A 16263-nucleotide genomic window follows, 5' to 3' on the forward strand; every position below is an offset into this window, starting at 1 on the left:
CGCTAGTATTATTTTTAAGGTTCGAACCAGTAAATGGGTGTCGCCCATAGTCATATCCTTGAAGAAGGATACCACCCAAATCAGGATGTGTCGATTTCAGATGCCTCAATGTAGTAATAATCAAGTACCGCTTCCTGATACCATTCACAGACAGTATATTGGAGGAGGTCACTGGACATGAGATCTATTCATTTATGGACGAGTTCTCGGGATATAATCAAATTTGCATAGCAGAAGAGGACAAGCTGAAAACAACATTTGTGGTAGAAGACGGGGTGTACGCATCCAACCAGATGCTAGTTGGCTTGTGCAAATCGCCAGCTACGTTCTAGCAGATCATACTACACATATTTGACAAGATGTCTATCAGAACTTCAAGGCATTCTTGGATGACACAAATGTAACAGAGGTAAAGTCATTCCTCGGACACAGGCTATTATAAAAGATTCATAAATTTTTTTGCCAAAGTGTCATATCCACTGGACAGGTTAACATGCAAAGGGGAACCGTTCAAATGGGACAAAGAACAGGAAGAATCGTTTGAAGGGTTGAAGGTACGGTTGGCCACAACACCTATATTGGCGTACCCAGATTGGAACAAGGAATTTCATGTTCATGTGGACACATCCAACTATGCAATCAGAGCAACTTTGGTGTAGACAGGTAGCGACGGGTTAGATCACCTGGTATATTTTGCCAGTCGACTATGATCTAAGGCAGAGAAAAATTACAATACAATGGAACGAGAGGCATTGGGAATGGTCTACACAATGCAAAAGTTCCGACATTACTTGCTGGTGACATCGTTCGTATTCTATGAGGACCATCAGGCTCTATTGTATCTAGTGAATAAACCTATCATCCAAGGAAGAATTAGCCTGCGACTACTTTTGCTACAGGAATTCACCTTCAAAATCATTGTACTGGCCAGAAAGAAACAATAGATACAATAGATCATTCGCGCCTCTATCATGATTTCCCTGATGCACAGCTATTTCAAATTGCAGTACTACCAAAATGGTACACGACTATTGGGGAGTACTTGTCCACGGGACAGCCACTGAGGGAGATGCTAGAGAATGAAAGTCGGAAATTGGTATTAAGGAGTCGTACATTTCAGTTGATCAATAGATTACTGTATAAAATGGGGTCGGATCACATCCTGCGACGGTGTGGAGGAGGAAATACCAAAAGTATTGAAGGAAGCGCATGAGGGACTAGCAGGAGGACATATGGGACTTGACACCACGGCAAGGAAGATACTACTAACAGGACTGTAGTGGCCAATAGTGTACAACGACGCGCAGGAATGGATCATCGGTTGTGACACCTGCCAAAGGGCCGAGAAGCCGCTTAAGAGAGACTTCATGCCGCTTAACCCCTCACACGTGCAAAAACTCTTTGAAAGATGGGGATTGGACTTAATCGGACCTCTGAAGGTGAGCAAAACTAGAAGGTGCCGGTACATTGTCGTAGCAACGAAATATCTGACCAAGTGGGTGGAAGCACGCGCACTACCGGACAACTCTGCAGTAAGCACAGCAAGATTTATTTATGAGCAAATTATTACCACGTACGGGATTCCACTGTTGACAAGAGATATGGGAGGACACTTTGTTAACCATGTTATCCGACTTCTCACTACTGAATTCAAGATCTATCATTCATTATTGAGCCCGTACTACCCGAGAGCAAACAGACAGGCTGAGGCTATGAACAAGATCTTGGTAGCAATCATCTAAAAGCCATGTGTGGTCGAAGGTGAAGACTGGGAGGAAAAACTACCCTCTGCTCTTTGGGCATACCGCATGGCGTACAAGGTGACAACAGGACACACCATTCCAGTTGATGTTCAGACAGGAGGCAGTGGTACCAGTAGAGTTCATGATACCAAGTGTAAGAATAATGTTGGAAAATAAGTTAGGCGACATGGAAAGCCTGAGAGAAAGGTTGCATAATCTAAACAAGCTCGAGGAGAAGTGGCTACTGGCACAATGGGCCATGGAGGTGACACAAAACAGGTGCAAAACGTGGCATGATAAACACCTGAAACTTTACAGGTTTCAACTGGGATAGTTGGTGTTGAAGTATGACGGACGTAATGAAATCAAACCAGGAAAATTTAAAGTTAAATGCGTCGTGTTGGGTGGATATTTTGCAACTGACAATTTTGGGTAAAAATTTCGTCGCAAAATAGGATGACCAGCCACAGCATGTGAGACAGAGTCTCTCCTACCTTAAAGGGAAGGCTCCCTCTTCTCACTGTCTCTTGGATCAACTCAAGGTAAGTATGAAATTGAGAGATTTATAAAGAGGGTGTTACTATTATCCTTTCTTCTTAACTTTCAAGAAAGGATCCACTTATTTGTAAGGCGAATAATGGGCAAGGTGAATCTCTAATTACACTTTTATCACGAGCTGGAAACAGTGATACCGATAAATTTTAACTAACTCAAAGGCTAGCCAAAACATATCAGTTTGGCTCGAAGTCCTGTTGTACTTCTATATGGTAAAAGTTTTACAATTAGGGCACAAAGACTCCTAAAAGTAAGAACAATCTAACTATTTTGCGAATTAAAATGAAAATACAAGCCACAGACAAAGCTTCTAGCTATGGATTTTCACAGTTGTTCCTTGTCAAAGCTCGGGCTTCAATTGTTTCTTAACTCTCTATACTCTTTTGTTGAACACACAATAATAACATGAATCAAGACAATAGGCACATATTATAGTCAAAGCTTCTAATTTGTTCTATCACAATTGCTTCCAGTCAAAGCTTCAAATCCAATTGCTTCTTTTATTCACTTTTTTGCCAAATTCATACTACACAATCAAAGTTATGCTTGCACAAATGTGGCAGAGCTTTCTTGCATACAACAAAAGATAATTTTTACAATGAGGGGGCACTCCTTTATATAGGCAAAGAAGTTGAGAAAAAGGGGGAGGAAAAAGTGGGAGAAACTCAACCAACTTTGACCAAGTCTAACTACAAGAGAAAATATAGGGTTACATGCAACTGCACGTAACTCACATTACATCTTTTACATACATATGTAACTCGCATTACATGTAATTACACTTTTTCATGTAATGCATCTTCTCTAACTACAAACATGAAAGAAGAAGAAAGAAGACGGAAGAGAAAAGAACAATTCCGAAAGGCCTTGTACTTGACGATGCAATCCTAGATGATAACAGGATTGGGAGTTCCTGTACCTTGTACTGCTGCATTCACGTTGATAACCATAGTGTTGCGTCTTTTGACAACCTCTAGCCCTCTTTGATGAATTGTCCATTATCATGTGGAAACTTGATGTGATCCATATTTTCTTGCTCAAGTTGTCATGAATTCTCCTTTGTAGATCAGCACATATTGGAGTCTTTGACATTTTGAAAACTTTCTTGACGATGTTTGGATGTACGCTCAGAACAACTTTCAATCAGCACCTTTAACTCCTTTTTTTTTTGAAGTAAAGTGTTTGGTGCATGGAAATGCGTGTAAATGGAAATTGCTGATTTTCAAAAAGTGACTTGGGCTTTCAAGATGTCATTGCACGGAAAATGGATTACATTTAGATGCAACATGTAACGAAAGGTGGAGGGTGAAATGAGATGCAAGTGTGAGTGAAAGATACACTTTAAATGCATATGCGGATGAAGGCTAAGATGAAAAACATGGAAAGATACAGAAACATGTATTTGCTCATGGAGGTGCGAATGCATATGGAGAGGAGAAAATGACATCTTTTTAGTCAAAATTGGACCTTTTAGATGCAATTACACGTAAGACATTTCATGTAATTGTGTCGTGCGAATGAAAGTGAAAAATGAGATGGATGAAAACGGAAGTGAAAAATGGGATTGCATGCATGTGTGAATGGCAAATGAGGTGAAAAACATGTAATCACATTTGTCGGATGAGATGTGAGGTGTAATGACATGGAAATGGAATGTGAAAAATGATAACGCTTTCACGTGTAATGAAGGAAAAACAAGTTTTTGGAAAAAAAACTTGCAACTTCTCCAAATGGAGAAAAACCAGCAAACAAAAGCACAAAACCAAAACAAAAGAAAAACAACATACCTTCGAAAACAACTCAAAACATGTCAAAATGCAATGCACTCCAAAGATGAAATTCGAATTTAAAACTTGGGGAAGAACCAAAAACATCAAAATGAAGGAGAAATTCATATTTAAAGGAAAAATTGCACATTCTAAGGCAAAGATTCTTACAAATGGCATCCATTCAACGATTTCATGCATAAAATTAGCAAGGATAATCATGAATTAAAATGTAAAAAAGAAGAGGTCCACTTACATAATGAATATGTTGCAAAAATGAAGGAAAATATGCTCTTTGTTTGAATTTTTCTTCAAAAAATGATGAGAACTTTTCAAATCTCCAAAATCTGAATGATGAAGGGCAGCGAATAAGGAGATTATTTAGCAAAATGCCAAAACGTGCCCTAGATTAACTCCTCATTGCAACATTTTAAAGATTGCATGTTCTTGAGCCGTTTTTGCCAAAACAAGCAAAAAATGTGATCTTCAAAGTAAAACGTTTTGATGATTTAACACCAAAACAATGATCCTCAACCAATGTAATCACCTAATGAGGTAAAAACGACTCGATCTCATGCAAAAACGTGATCAAACTTGGCAGATTTATGGAGTTTTATGCAAAAAACGTGCCCTAGATTAAGAGTTTCAAACACGTTTTTGAGTGCAACTTGATTTTTGATGAGGGCAAAATGATCACCTCTTCAAAACATGATGAATGCAACTGATTTCATTCAAATCCATGGAGAAAATCAAAAGTTATGATCAAAATAAGAGATTTTTTGAGCAAGAACATGTTTTCTTCACATAATAAGACATTTTTATGTTCATTACATATTTTAAAATGTGTTGGAAGGCAAAAGAGGACCTTTTTGAGTCCAATGCATGTTTTAAAATATGTCTTGAGATATAATCTCACTTTTTGAAGCTTATTACATATTTTAAAATGTGCAAGTCTCCAAAATCTCACTTTTTAGAGTCACTTACATATTTTATAAACATATCTCACCTTTTTCATGCACAAGCATGAAAACTCAACTTTTCATGTCATTGCATCAAAAAGGTCCACTTTTATAAGCATTTGATGTAATGGCATGAAAAAGGTCTTCAAAATGAGTTTTTATATGCATTAGCATGAAAAGTTTCCACTTTTCATAGTTTTTTACATGTATATGCACATAAAATGTCCACTTTTAAGCTTTTAAGTTATGCATTTCACTTATTTTTATAAAAATGTCAACAATATGGGTCAAAAATAACATTTATGCATCATATTAATCAATATAATACATAAACATTATATTAAAGTGACATTTATATAAGTATTTGATTTAAAAAATCAAAAATTTAAAAAGTAACTACATAGTTCTATAGTCACTTTAAGTGAAAAATTAAAAAGTAACTCAACTTAAAATTATAACATAAAGAGCACTATAGTCACTTTAAGTTATAAATTTAAAAGATAAAGTAACTTAAAAACATAACAAAAAGTGAATAAAATGTTATATTTTTGAAAAAGTGAATGTCAAAATGAAAATATAACATCATTTTTTAAATTCGTCCTGTTGCACCTAAAATGTCCACTTTTGAGGCACTAAAATGACCATATCTCTTGACTGACAACTCCGATTGACCTTTAGGTTAGACCGAATCGAAGGGGAAAATGAAAGGCATGACATGAGCTAAACCAAAGGACTAAAAACAAACAAGCACAAGCTCAAAAGCAAAGAACAGACTATGAAGGCTTCAAAAATCAAGCAAAGGTTTGACAGAAAGCAAAACGAAAATGACTTGACGAAGGCCTTCAGTAAAAAGATTCATTGTATCAATTGTTACCGATTGGTTGATCAATACTAACCAATTAAATAATGAAATAAACTCAGAGAAATGCGAAACTAATTTGAAAAAATTTCGTACTGTTACATTTTGTGGTGACAAAATGCAGGACAACACGTTGGGCCATACCAAATTCAAGAAGTAGGCGACAACGGAGTAATAAAGTTTTGGACATTAGATGGACAAGAAATACCAGAGGTAGTCAACGATTCAAAGTGGAAGATTTACCACGCAAGAATGATTATCTCGTCGTCGGAGAAGGACGAAACTCAAAGGGAGAATTAGATGTATAAAAATAAATCAATAAATAAAAAATATCGAACGATGGGCACGGACACTTGTCGCACGGACAAGGTGTTTCGCGAACTGTTCTGCAGATTCCTTTTTCGCGGACATGGTTTCGTGTGTATTCCTTCCGTAGGTTGCCAGTTATATTCTCGCGTCCAACCTTGTTTCTTCCAGTGTCTAACTTTGCATTCCGCGGGTGTTTCCTTCAGTGGGTGTTTTCCATCCACGGGTTACCTTAAAGAGGCCACAACTCTCTATTCTCCCGCGGCATAACTCCAATCCTCCCACGGATGACATTATAATTTCAGCGGCATTATATTGGACATCCAAATCTTCGTAGCAGCAAATTGGGTAAGAAAGCGGCGCTGGAACTGACGAAGCAGAAGCATTATCATGATTACCATTCCATGCACTACCCAACACAGTGGACAGATGACTGTGATGGAAAGCTGTGAAGCTTGGTAAGCTTTGGCAATTTATTAGGATGAGATGTGTCATCGGGTCTCCAAGCCTTGCCACTGATACTATAGAGAGATTTTTCCAGCACTTGTAGACTTCCATCATATGCTCAGGTTTTAGCCTCTGTACCAGAGGATCGAGGGCAAGCCCTACAAGCTGATTGTTCGCTCAAGCAGCATACGTTTTTCACTGTCGCAGCCTCTGTTTCTCTCCGTGGGAGATGCTTTGTATGACTACGGCTTGTCTTGTTTTTAGTCTTCGTGGGTGGGGGAGCAGTTGGTTTATGTAGGTGTTTGAAAGCCTCGCGGGTATCTTTAGTTCGCTGCGACGAATTCTGTGGATAACCGGGCTACCATTATTCGTCGTTGGAGAAAGAAAAGTATTAGGGAAAGGATATCTTTGAGAAAGTTTCGGACAACTAAGAGGACATTGTGAGAACCATTGCCGTGGAAGATAGAAGAAAAGAGGAGGAACCCTACATTATAAAGGCCAAGCAAGAAGCCGTTATTATGGAATCCACAGGGAAATGGAAGTAGTGGAAGAACTAGCTAAAGACAAGTATGGAAAAGAATGCTAGTCTTGGCTTCCAGAATTTGAGTTGTAGGGCCATCAACATCCTCTAGTAAGAAGCAAAAAGTAAGGGCTGAACTCTTGCATTACATGGATCAGTTTAAAGGACTCAATGGTAGCGAATGTTGGAAATGGTGGCAAGAAACTTTGAACACAGAGGTAATTAAACAAATTCTGGTATGAGCACAGGTGCATTGGGCCATACAGCTTCTGATATTCTCCATTTGATTGTTTGAATCAGTTTTGCGAACCATGATAGAATCATACAACAGGCACAGCAGAACCAGTACCTTTTTGTACAAGAAGCACCGCATGACAGTTTCCTTCAAACCAAAGGATTTCACTAGGGTTTTTGGTATCCTTGGCCAAGGAGGACGGAAAGTGGAAATCAAGAACCACAAGCTGTCATAGGAATGAAAAGAATAATGGGTGAAGTTAGTAGGTCGCGATCTTATGCTTGAAGAAATGGAATCAGTGGTCAATGGTGCCAAATGCAGAGGGCTTCAGCGAGATTTTATTCGAGAGGGCCATTGGAGGTGCATCATGGATGTCATCAAGAGCAAGTTGAAAGGGGCAAGTCAGGTGTCGGATATAACTTTGCCACAGATTGTATTCATGAATGGCATCATGAATGGCACAGTGTATGATTGGGCGACAATCCTCACCGATAGGATGGAGGAGTTCATGACACTTTAGCACCGGATGTTCTTTATGTTGCACCATGCCATTGGCCTATTTCTGGAGGTAGCCATTAATCAGATACAACTGGATGACTTTTAGGTGGGAAAGTTGGCGCTAGGAGAGCCTCCAATTTTCTATTGGAGACATTTGGACACGGGTGGAACAGCAGCAGGGCAGAAAAGGTATTCCAAGGATTAGAGGCATACAGAGACACAGACAGCAGACGGGAGGACACTTCAGAGAGAAGTGGGGCCGAGTCTAAGGAAGAGAGTAATTCTGTGGAAGTTGGCAGCGACCCAACAGTTAACGAGTCCACATTCTTCACCCTGCCTCAGTTGCCACTTCAGCGCATTTGTCCACCACTTCACACATTACTTTGTTTGGCCAGTGTCATGCACCAGTTGTTATGATGCCACTGACAGTGGCAGATGTCCCATGGGCAATGGCAGGTGGTGCCCCACGGACGACAGATGTCTGCATTGGCGGCCACTACAAATGTTGCTTTTTCGACGGCCACGGCGGATGTTGTTTCTCCTATGGCTGCGACCGAGGGCATGCCTTCTTAGGATTATATGCTAGACCCTATTGCCTCAACAGAGCCAGCACCAAAGTTGGTAGAGTTGCCAGTGCCAAAGCCTGAACCTCAAGTTCATTTGGATGTGACTGGCTCTGATGCTGTGGTCACTATTTTATCCTCCTTGTTGATGGAGGCGCAACTAGCAGAGTCAGCACAACTAGCATAGCAAGAGGAGAGCATCACGCCAGCACAGATAGAGTAGCCCGAGAAGATGGAGGTGATGGACAAAGGGAGTGCATTTCTGCGGCAGCAGTTTTGACTCATTCTTGTGGAGGTCTATCCGTCCATTTAGTCCCCGAGGCATGAAGGGGTCTCTCTAGGACCAGCCGCCATATCGAAGCCACAGGAGGTGGCAGTTCCACAGTCAAAGGATGCACCCAAGAAGGAGGAGGCGATACTAGATGCGGATATGGTTACCGCAGGAGTGGTAGAGACGAGTAGTGATGGGGAGTGGACCATGGACGATGTGGCAAAGGAGGATTATGGGTCAGATGAGGACAGATGCAGGGACTACCTCAGAGCCATGCGAGTCGCACTGAAGAAGGGACACACCATTGCATTGCAGGCTTTAACTCATTGGAAAGAGTTGCATTTGGTTCGGGCTTATATCCGGGGGATTTGTCCTTAGCAGTTTTGCTCGTGCTTTGAGGACAGGGGATGGCCAATAGTTGAGACACTTGAGATGTTGGCAGATTGGGCCACCGAGCCTGAGTGGGGGCCGTGCACCACTCCAATGGAGAAGTTGGTGCATGAGATAGTGGGATTGTACAAAGAAGTCTATTATGCTCGTAGGCATGCGGAGGCAGACAGGGCAGCAAACAAGGTCACAGTTGAGAGCTCTCTGACAACAGAGAGGGCGGCTAGAGAAAAGGTAAATGCGGATTTGGCCAGCCAGCAAGCAGCGTGGGCCGCTGAGCATGCAAAACTTTTGCGGGATAAGGAAGTGGTTGAGCAGGAATTACAGTTAGCTAAGGCCCAGGCTAAGAACACAACGCTTCTGAAGGAAGCCGTAGAGGTTAATACGAGCACTCAGAAGGATTTGCGCATCCGGACGGATCAAGTGTATGAACTGCACCGGCAACAACATTTTTTAGGATCACAACGTCCTCTCTAGTGTATATTCTTTCTATATTGTATATTGTGGTCTCCTATTTTTGCTAGTTTTTGAAGTCGCCAAGAGACAACTTTTCTTTTGGGGGTGATGATGTTGTCGGTAGAGATTGTGTAGCCGATGGGATGATGTCGTCAGTAGACATTGGGTCGCTGATGGGTAGATTAGCATTGTCATGAAGCCGATTGACCCCTTCGAGAAGGTTTGGCAAGAAGTATATATACCCCATCTGAGATCATTGTAAATCATCATTATAAACATTATGTAATCTCTTGGCATATGCGAATAATAAAAGGAGTACTTCTGTTCTTGTTCATTGTCTGTATGCTTTAATCTATTTACCCTACGGTAAACAATCCTATCTTTGGGGTTCAACCTGTGAGCTATAATATGTTTGCTTATCATAAAGAAGTGTGAATCTTGTAGGCCGACCTGTGTGTCGAAGGGAATAAATATGTAATACCTTTGATGTATCTGTAACTGGTGGAATGGTATAGCGAGTTAGTAGAAAAATCTTGAAATCAAGCTTCTATGACTAGAGTGACCGCTTGTTATATTGTACTTGTTGTAAAGGCTACAACTGGGTAAGCCTTGTTGCCCAACATATTGTATGTTACTTTTTATTGAATCTGAATATAACCAGTTGAATCTTGTCATTTATTTCTTCCTTTGTGGTATTTGCTTCCCTCTGTTACACTTGTTGCATGGTTAGATATCTGCATTAGAGACTCCCTCCTAGTACCACGTCAAATTTAGACCTGATGGTTGGTTAAGTCTACCAACTATTGCTAACTGGCACCGCTTCGAAACAACTATTTTATTGTTTTACCCCTTAATTAACAAAAGTATTATTCTGATATAATATCCGCCTACATTTATACTTTTATGTCATGTTTTACATCATTGAATAAAATATTTTTTGTGTTGTTCACACATTTTAAATGTGTTATTAACTTACTATTAAGATGTTCTTAAATGGCTGAAACCTGTTTTGCATCACATACAATCATTCTTAGATAACTTGTGAGGGTTAAAGATGCATTGTTGCAAATGACTATAAGCAACCAATGGGGTATCTAGAAGCAATCCAATACAAGGGCCCAGTGATGATTGGTGGGCTTGTTTGGACTATGTATTGAAATTCACTGAGCCTACCATGTCTATGCTTTTGTTTGCCGACACTAATAAACCTTGCTTGGGGGATATCCATGATGTTATGGGCAACATGTTGGAGAAAGTAAAATTGGTATGTTATAATGCAATCCTCTATCCTTGTTTATATAAAGATATCTAACTTTTTTAGTAACTTACATGAATGTCATTTTATATCCCAAGTCATACAAAGGAGAGAGAATAATCCTAAGCACACCTTTGCACCTTCTAGAATATGCTCTATCTCGAAGGTATTATAGCGTAGAGTTAATTGTTATTCCGGGTAGAGTGGTACTATATAAAGATGTCGAGGTTGCTAGTGGGCACAAGAGGGCATTTAGGAATCTTCAACGATCTAGAGGTGGGGACAAATATTAGGACAACATTTGGACTATTCATCTTAGGACAAGATGCAAACCCTACTATTGTCAAAGCCAAAGTAGAATGGATGTTAATGCTATTACATGGTGGTACCTTCATGGGCAATATTATGTGTACCTCCAACCTCTTGAAATAAAGATCTTATCACAAGTAAGTTTTTAAGTTTTTTTTTTCATTATTTTTGCCACTTGCATTGTAGAATTTAACACTTAACACTATTGAATTTATTTTTTATTTTGTCGGTTTTCTCTCTAGCTTGCAAGCTCTTCCGCTGCTGCACAGAATTGGAGTACATACTCCTTTATCCACATAGTGAAGCGTAACCAGTTGGGTAAAAAAAAGCATAAGACTTGGTGTTTGTTCACAACAACTTGCACCTCGTGGCACATAAGGATCCAATTTAAAAGATGGGAGAAGAGAAGATTTGGGATGTAGCACCAGAGTCTTCTGACTTGGATATGACCATTCTGGATCTTGCTAGAGCCACTTTGCTTGATGTGGCTGATGTTGAGGATGACACAACACCCTCTATTGCTAATGGAACTGGTTAGGGTTCCAATGATGATGTTGATCTACCACTTGCAGCTGCTGAAGATCCCATTGATCCAGATTTTTTTGGCAATGCATTTGATGATTGATAAACACTTTCATGATTCATGAACATTGAATCATTTTTCAAACTTTGATGAACTATATTTTGAATTTTCATTTTGTAATTCAGTAATTTAATGTGATGATTTTCTGTAGAATTGTGAACATAGGTCAATGATCAAGTATTTAAAATTTTGATGTTTATCATTGACTATTTGGCATTGCTCAATGATTGAGTGTCATAAATTCATACTATGACAATGAAATGATTTAGTTTTTACAATTATGTATATTTCTCTTATTTTTTGTATATATAATGCATATATATTATATACACAAACAAAATTCATGAATCCACAAATTGGGTTCTTGTACCCAAACCCATCACTGAACTCAAACCCGAACTGGTAACTTAGCATAAGTTGATGGACTATAATCCAAGGTTGCTATCAGGAACATCGCGTACATTGCACACCTATAAAGAACAGATCAGACACAACAATATCATCACTATAGCACTATTGGATGCATTTACATACTTGTACTAGTACAGATCAGACACAATAGTATCACCACCATAAGCAATACTAGGGACATGTGCATACTTGTAAGGTGCAGATCAGAAACAGCAATATCACTTCCATAGATGATATTGGAGGCATTTGCATATTTATAAAGATTGATCCGGAGCAGCAAGATATATCATTGCTCTAAGCAGTAGAAGCAGACTTTAGCATATTTATTAGTGCCATATCAGAGACATCTATCAGCAACAGTGAGAAGACTTGTAGTATATCTTATATCAATATATCAGAATTCATATTATTATTAGTAGAAGTGCAGATCGGATATATAGTAGAGATCATCCTTGCATAAATCTCATCAATATATCAAAAATAGCAGTTATACTTTATCCTATTTGCAAGATATTAATCGATAAGTAATTTGTCATATAGCATCATATGGTGTATCTTAAGGATAATCTGTAGTTCCACAGAATCAATGGTCCTTATTCCTAAGAATTAACATTACAGGACATTATGAGTGGTACTAGAGCATTGCAATTTGATAGTTATATTTGACTGTTCCTAATATGGGATGTTACATCATCGATGCTCTGGCAGAGCTGCCTCTCTTATTAATGAATCGGTCGGAATGCCGGGATTTGTTATTCATGGTCAATAAAACATCAATTAACTATTACTCATGATGTCTCAAGATAGATATTGCCTTCAACGATTATTTGTGCAGTCATTTGTTACTTCTTCAATATATTGCATCGGCTATTGTGTATTGATTAAGTCACTACCCTAGGAGCATATAATTGCGTGTGTATATTGTCTTTACTTTCCAGTGCCGTCTTAAATATGAGCACAACTCATATTCTCAATTTGTTGCTTACTACATTAAACTTTAATGAATTGGTCAGAATGCCAAGATTTGTTATATTGTCAATAAAACATCAATTGACTATTACTCATGAAGTCTCAAGATAGATATTGCCTCCAACAATTATTTGTGCATTCATTTGTTACTTCTTCAGTATATTCCATCGGGTATTGTGTATTGATTAAGTCACTACCCTAGGAGCATATAATTGCGTGTGTATATTGTCTTTACTTTCCAGTGCTGTCTTAAATATGAGCACAACTCATATTCTCAATTTGTTGCTTGCTACATTACACTTCTTTAATAAGGAATTACTGCTCCTACATTAGTCATTGGGTATCTCTTGAACTTGTTTGATTGATTTAATTTATATATCAATGATTGTCTTGGTCGTTGAGTTAATTTATATATGCTGAGAGATTCTGCCAAGGACTTGGTTCCATTACCCGATTTCTCTTCCATTTAAATGAATGCTCTGTTGGTTGTTTGCCTCACTCATATATATATATGTTTGTGTGTGATTTTATGCAATTAACTAGCTTTCCTTGTTGCTGAAGATCAACCATCGATCAGGGCTATCATACTTCTTTGACATCAATGACATTTTGTCCAACAATCCTGCCCAACACTTTTGACATTAATGACAACATTTCAAACATTATGTATGGGTTTCCAAAGCTTTTGGAATGAGTACTTGGATTTCCATGAGGTGTTGCTGAACATTATTTTATAATTGCTCACAAGGATCCTGAATATTGATATGAAAATAATACATATGTTATAGTGGGCAGGTCAACTGTGGAGTTACAGTTACCATTCTTGAATTTTGTGACAGTGGAGCATTTTGTTATAACAGGTCTGATCCACATGATTTACGAGTTTCAGGTTTGAATGCTGGACTTGGAAGTGGTGCCTACTGAGAGTTATGGATTCAAAGATGCTTTGAGCCATGGATCTTACTTTGAGTTCGGGTGTTAATGCATTGTTGGGAATGAGTTTTTGCACTGGACTGTGGTTTTGGGAAACCATTTTTTGTTTTCCTCATCCCTTTGCTTGATGAATTGTAGGCACGACATAGAGGTTTCACTGTCTTGTAGGTGAGGTATGTTGTGATGCTGGAACATTGTTCAAGGATTAGGGTAGATTGCACTGCATAACATCTGATTATTATAAGCTCAGTCATCTTTGTCGGTGTAGTTTTCTTTTTCTTTTTCCAAAAGGGTTTTTGCATATAAATAAATTTTTGTGTTATATGTTCTGTATGATTTTGTTGATTTTAATTCCATCTTGTTTCTCTGCATTGTCTTCAAGGTTAATCTAATGTTACTTATTTGGTATATTATAATATTTTTTTTCTTTGGATGAAACTTTCATTGAGGCAGTTTACTGAACAATTCTCATCATTATCCTTTTTATATTTTGGAAATGGGAATGTCTGGGGACTGGGATGCATGTTTTCTGTATATGGTAGTATTTTGTTATTGATTATCTGAAATTAGGAAACTAGGATGGATTGAATTGTTAATATGAAAGTTTGAAATTATATAATGTACTCACTCTTATTTGTTTGACCCTTGCTCCTAGTCTTCTCACCTTCATGAACATATCCCAACCTCTCCCCTCTACCTCCAACCCTCCTTCCCCCTATTTAAACCCTTCTGGGCCTGCAATTCACACATTTATTCCTGAAGCTCTCTTACTCACATCCTGATGATGGATCAGAGAGTGAAATTCAAAACGTTGAAAATACTACACAGTAAATCCAAAAGTTAAGCATAATTATATAATGTAATTTAACTAAATTTAAGAAAGGCATAAAAATACCATTGAGTATAAATAAATGTGAACTTTATTATATGGGGAGACTTCTTAGTCAGTTTTGCACTGTTTACTGGTGTTACTCAGTTCGACTGTAAATTCTTAGACGTATATAACTCAAATATGTAGTTCCTTGTTGACAGATATGGCACCTATCGAGTACCAATAGAAGAATGCCCAAAAGAAATGGCTGAAGTTATTGTCTCATTAAGAGAGACATTAGCGGGGAAGGTGAGATTCATGCTGGACTAATTTTCTATTGATAATTTTGGCAGCCTTTTCTTATTTCATTCTACTTAATAATTTTGTTTTTGATTATCCTGGCTATGCTAGTCATTTAATTGTACTAAATTCATGAAATCTAACAATTTAATCATATATTTGTGCAGCATGTTTTTAAAATGTATGAAACTCAGAGATACAAGAAAGTCCCTACAAAGGAGCTTGCAAGATAATTTCATGCATTTCTTCTTTCACTTTATTATCTTCTCAAAGGTTTTTTTTTCATGCACATTTTGGTGCAAGTACTAAACTATTCACCAAGGCCTTTGGTTGCTGGGCAAGTTTCAGGAGTAACCAGAGACATTTATTCTCAACTAAAGCATAGTAGAACCTCCTTGATTCTAGTTAGGAATCAATGTAGCATTATTAAATAATAGAAAATTCTTTTTGCTAGGTTGATTGGTATTGATTTTGTGATTGGTACATGAGATTAAAGTGTTGTAAAATTATTTTGGTTTGGGACAAAATATAAAATGCAGGGGATCTTAGTAAGTTAAAAATAGGAAAAATCAACTTGAATTCATTTATTTGTTAATTATTAATATTTTTAAATTAAAAACGTGTTAATTATTAATGTTTTTTAATAAAAATGTGTTAATTATCAATGTTTTTAAATTAAAAAATGTAGTTTTTATTTGTCTATAACTATTTGTAAGATGAATTTTTGATGTCTCTGATTATAAGTGGTTGTTTTTAACATGGATACAGTTATAGTTAGTTCCCTAGTTTATTCTTGTGAGCATCTATGGACCACTTAACTAGATATCAACAGTAATTTAGGTTCTACAAGTTAGAGTTCAATAAGTTAAATTCTGCAGAATTTAGTAGATAGTTTTATTTTCGAATCTGAAAACTTTACAGAGACCAAATTCTATTCACATTGTTCAAATGCTTGGAAAAATGATTTGAAAAAGAAAAAGGGAGTTAATTTTGGAAAATTATTTGAAAATTAATAAAAATGAGTTTTTTTGGACAGACTATGCTTTTGCAATTTGTGGTAAATTATCACTTTCTATGATTTTCAAGTCATTTAAAAGTTTTGATGAAGTTTGCTAATTCTTTGAGATG

The 16263-nt window shown here is 37.7% G+C and overlaps 1 protein-coding gene across 1 annotated transcript in view; it reads left to right on the forward strand.

Moving 5' to 3' along the window:
* Window positions 1-15769, forward strand: part of LOC149554665 (uncharacterized) — a 253826-nt gene extending 238057 nt beyond the window's left edge. Inside the window, exons 8-9 of the mRNA XM_089828725.1 lie at window positions 15057-15144; window positions 15303-15769. Of these exons, the coding sequence (XP_089684851.1) occupies window positions 15057-15144; window positions 15303-15368 (154 nt within the window). The 3' untranslated portion in view covers window positions 15369-15769. The remainder of the gene's footprint in view (window positions 1-15056; window positions 15145-15302) is intronic.
* Window positions 15770-16263: the final 494 nt, after the last annotated feature.

The sequence above is a fragment of the Cupressus sempervirens genome, chromosome 5 (assembly GCF_028749045.1).
Source record: "Cupressus sempervirens isolate cs-2001-9-10 chromosome 5, ASM2874904v1, whole genome shotgun sequence".
NCBI classification, from domain to species: Eukaryota; Viridiplantae; Streptophyta; class Pinopsida; order Cupressales; family Cupressaceae; genus Cupressus; species Cupressus sempervirens.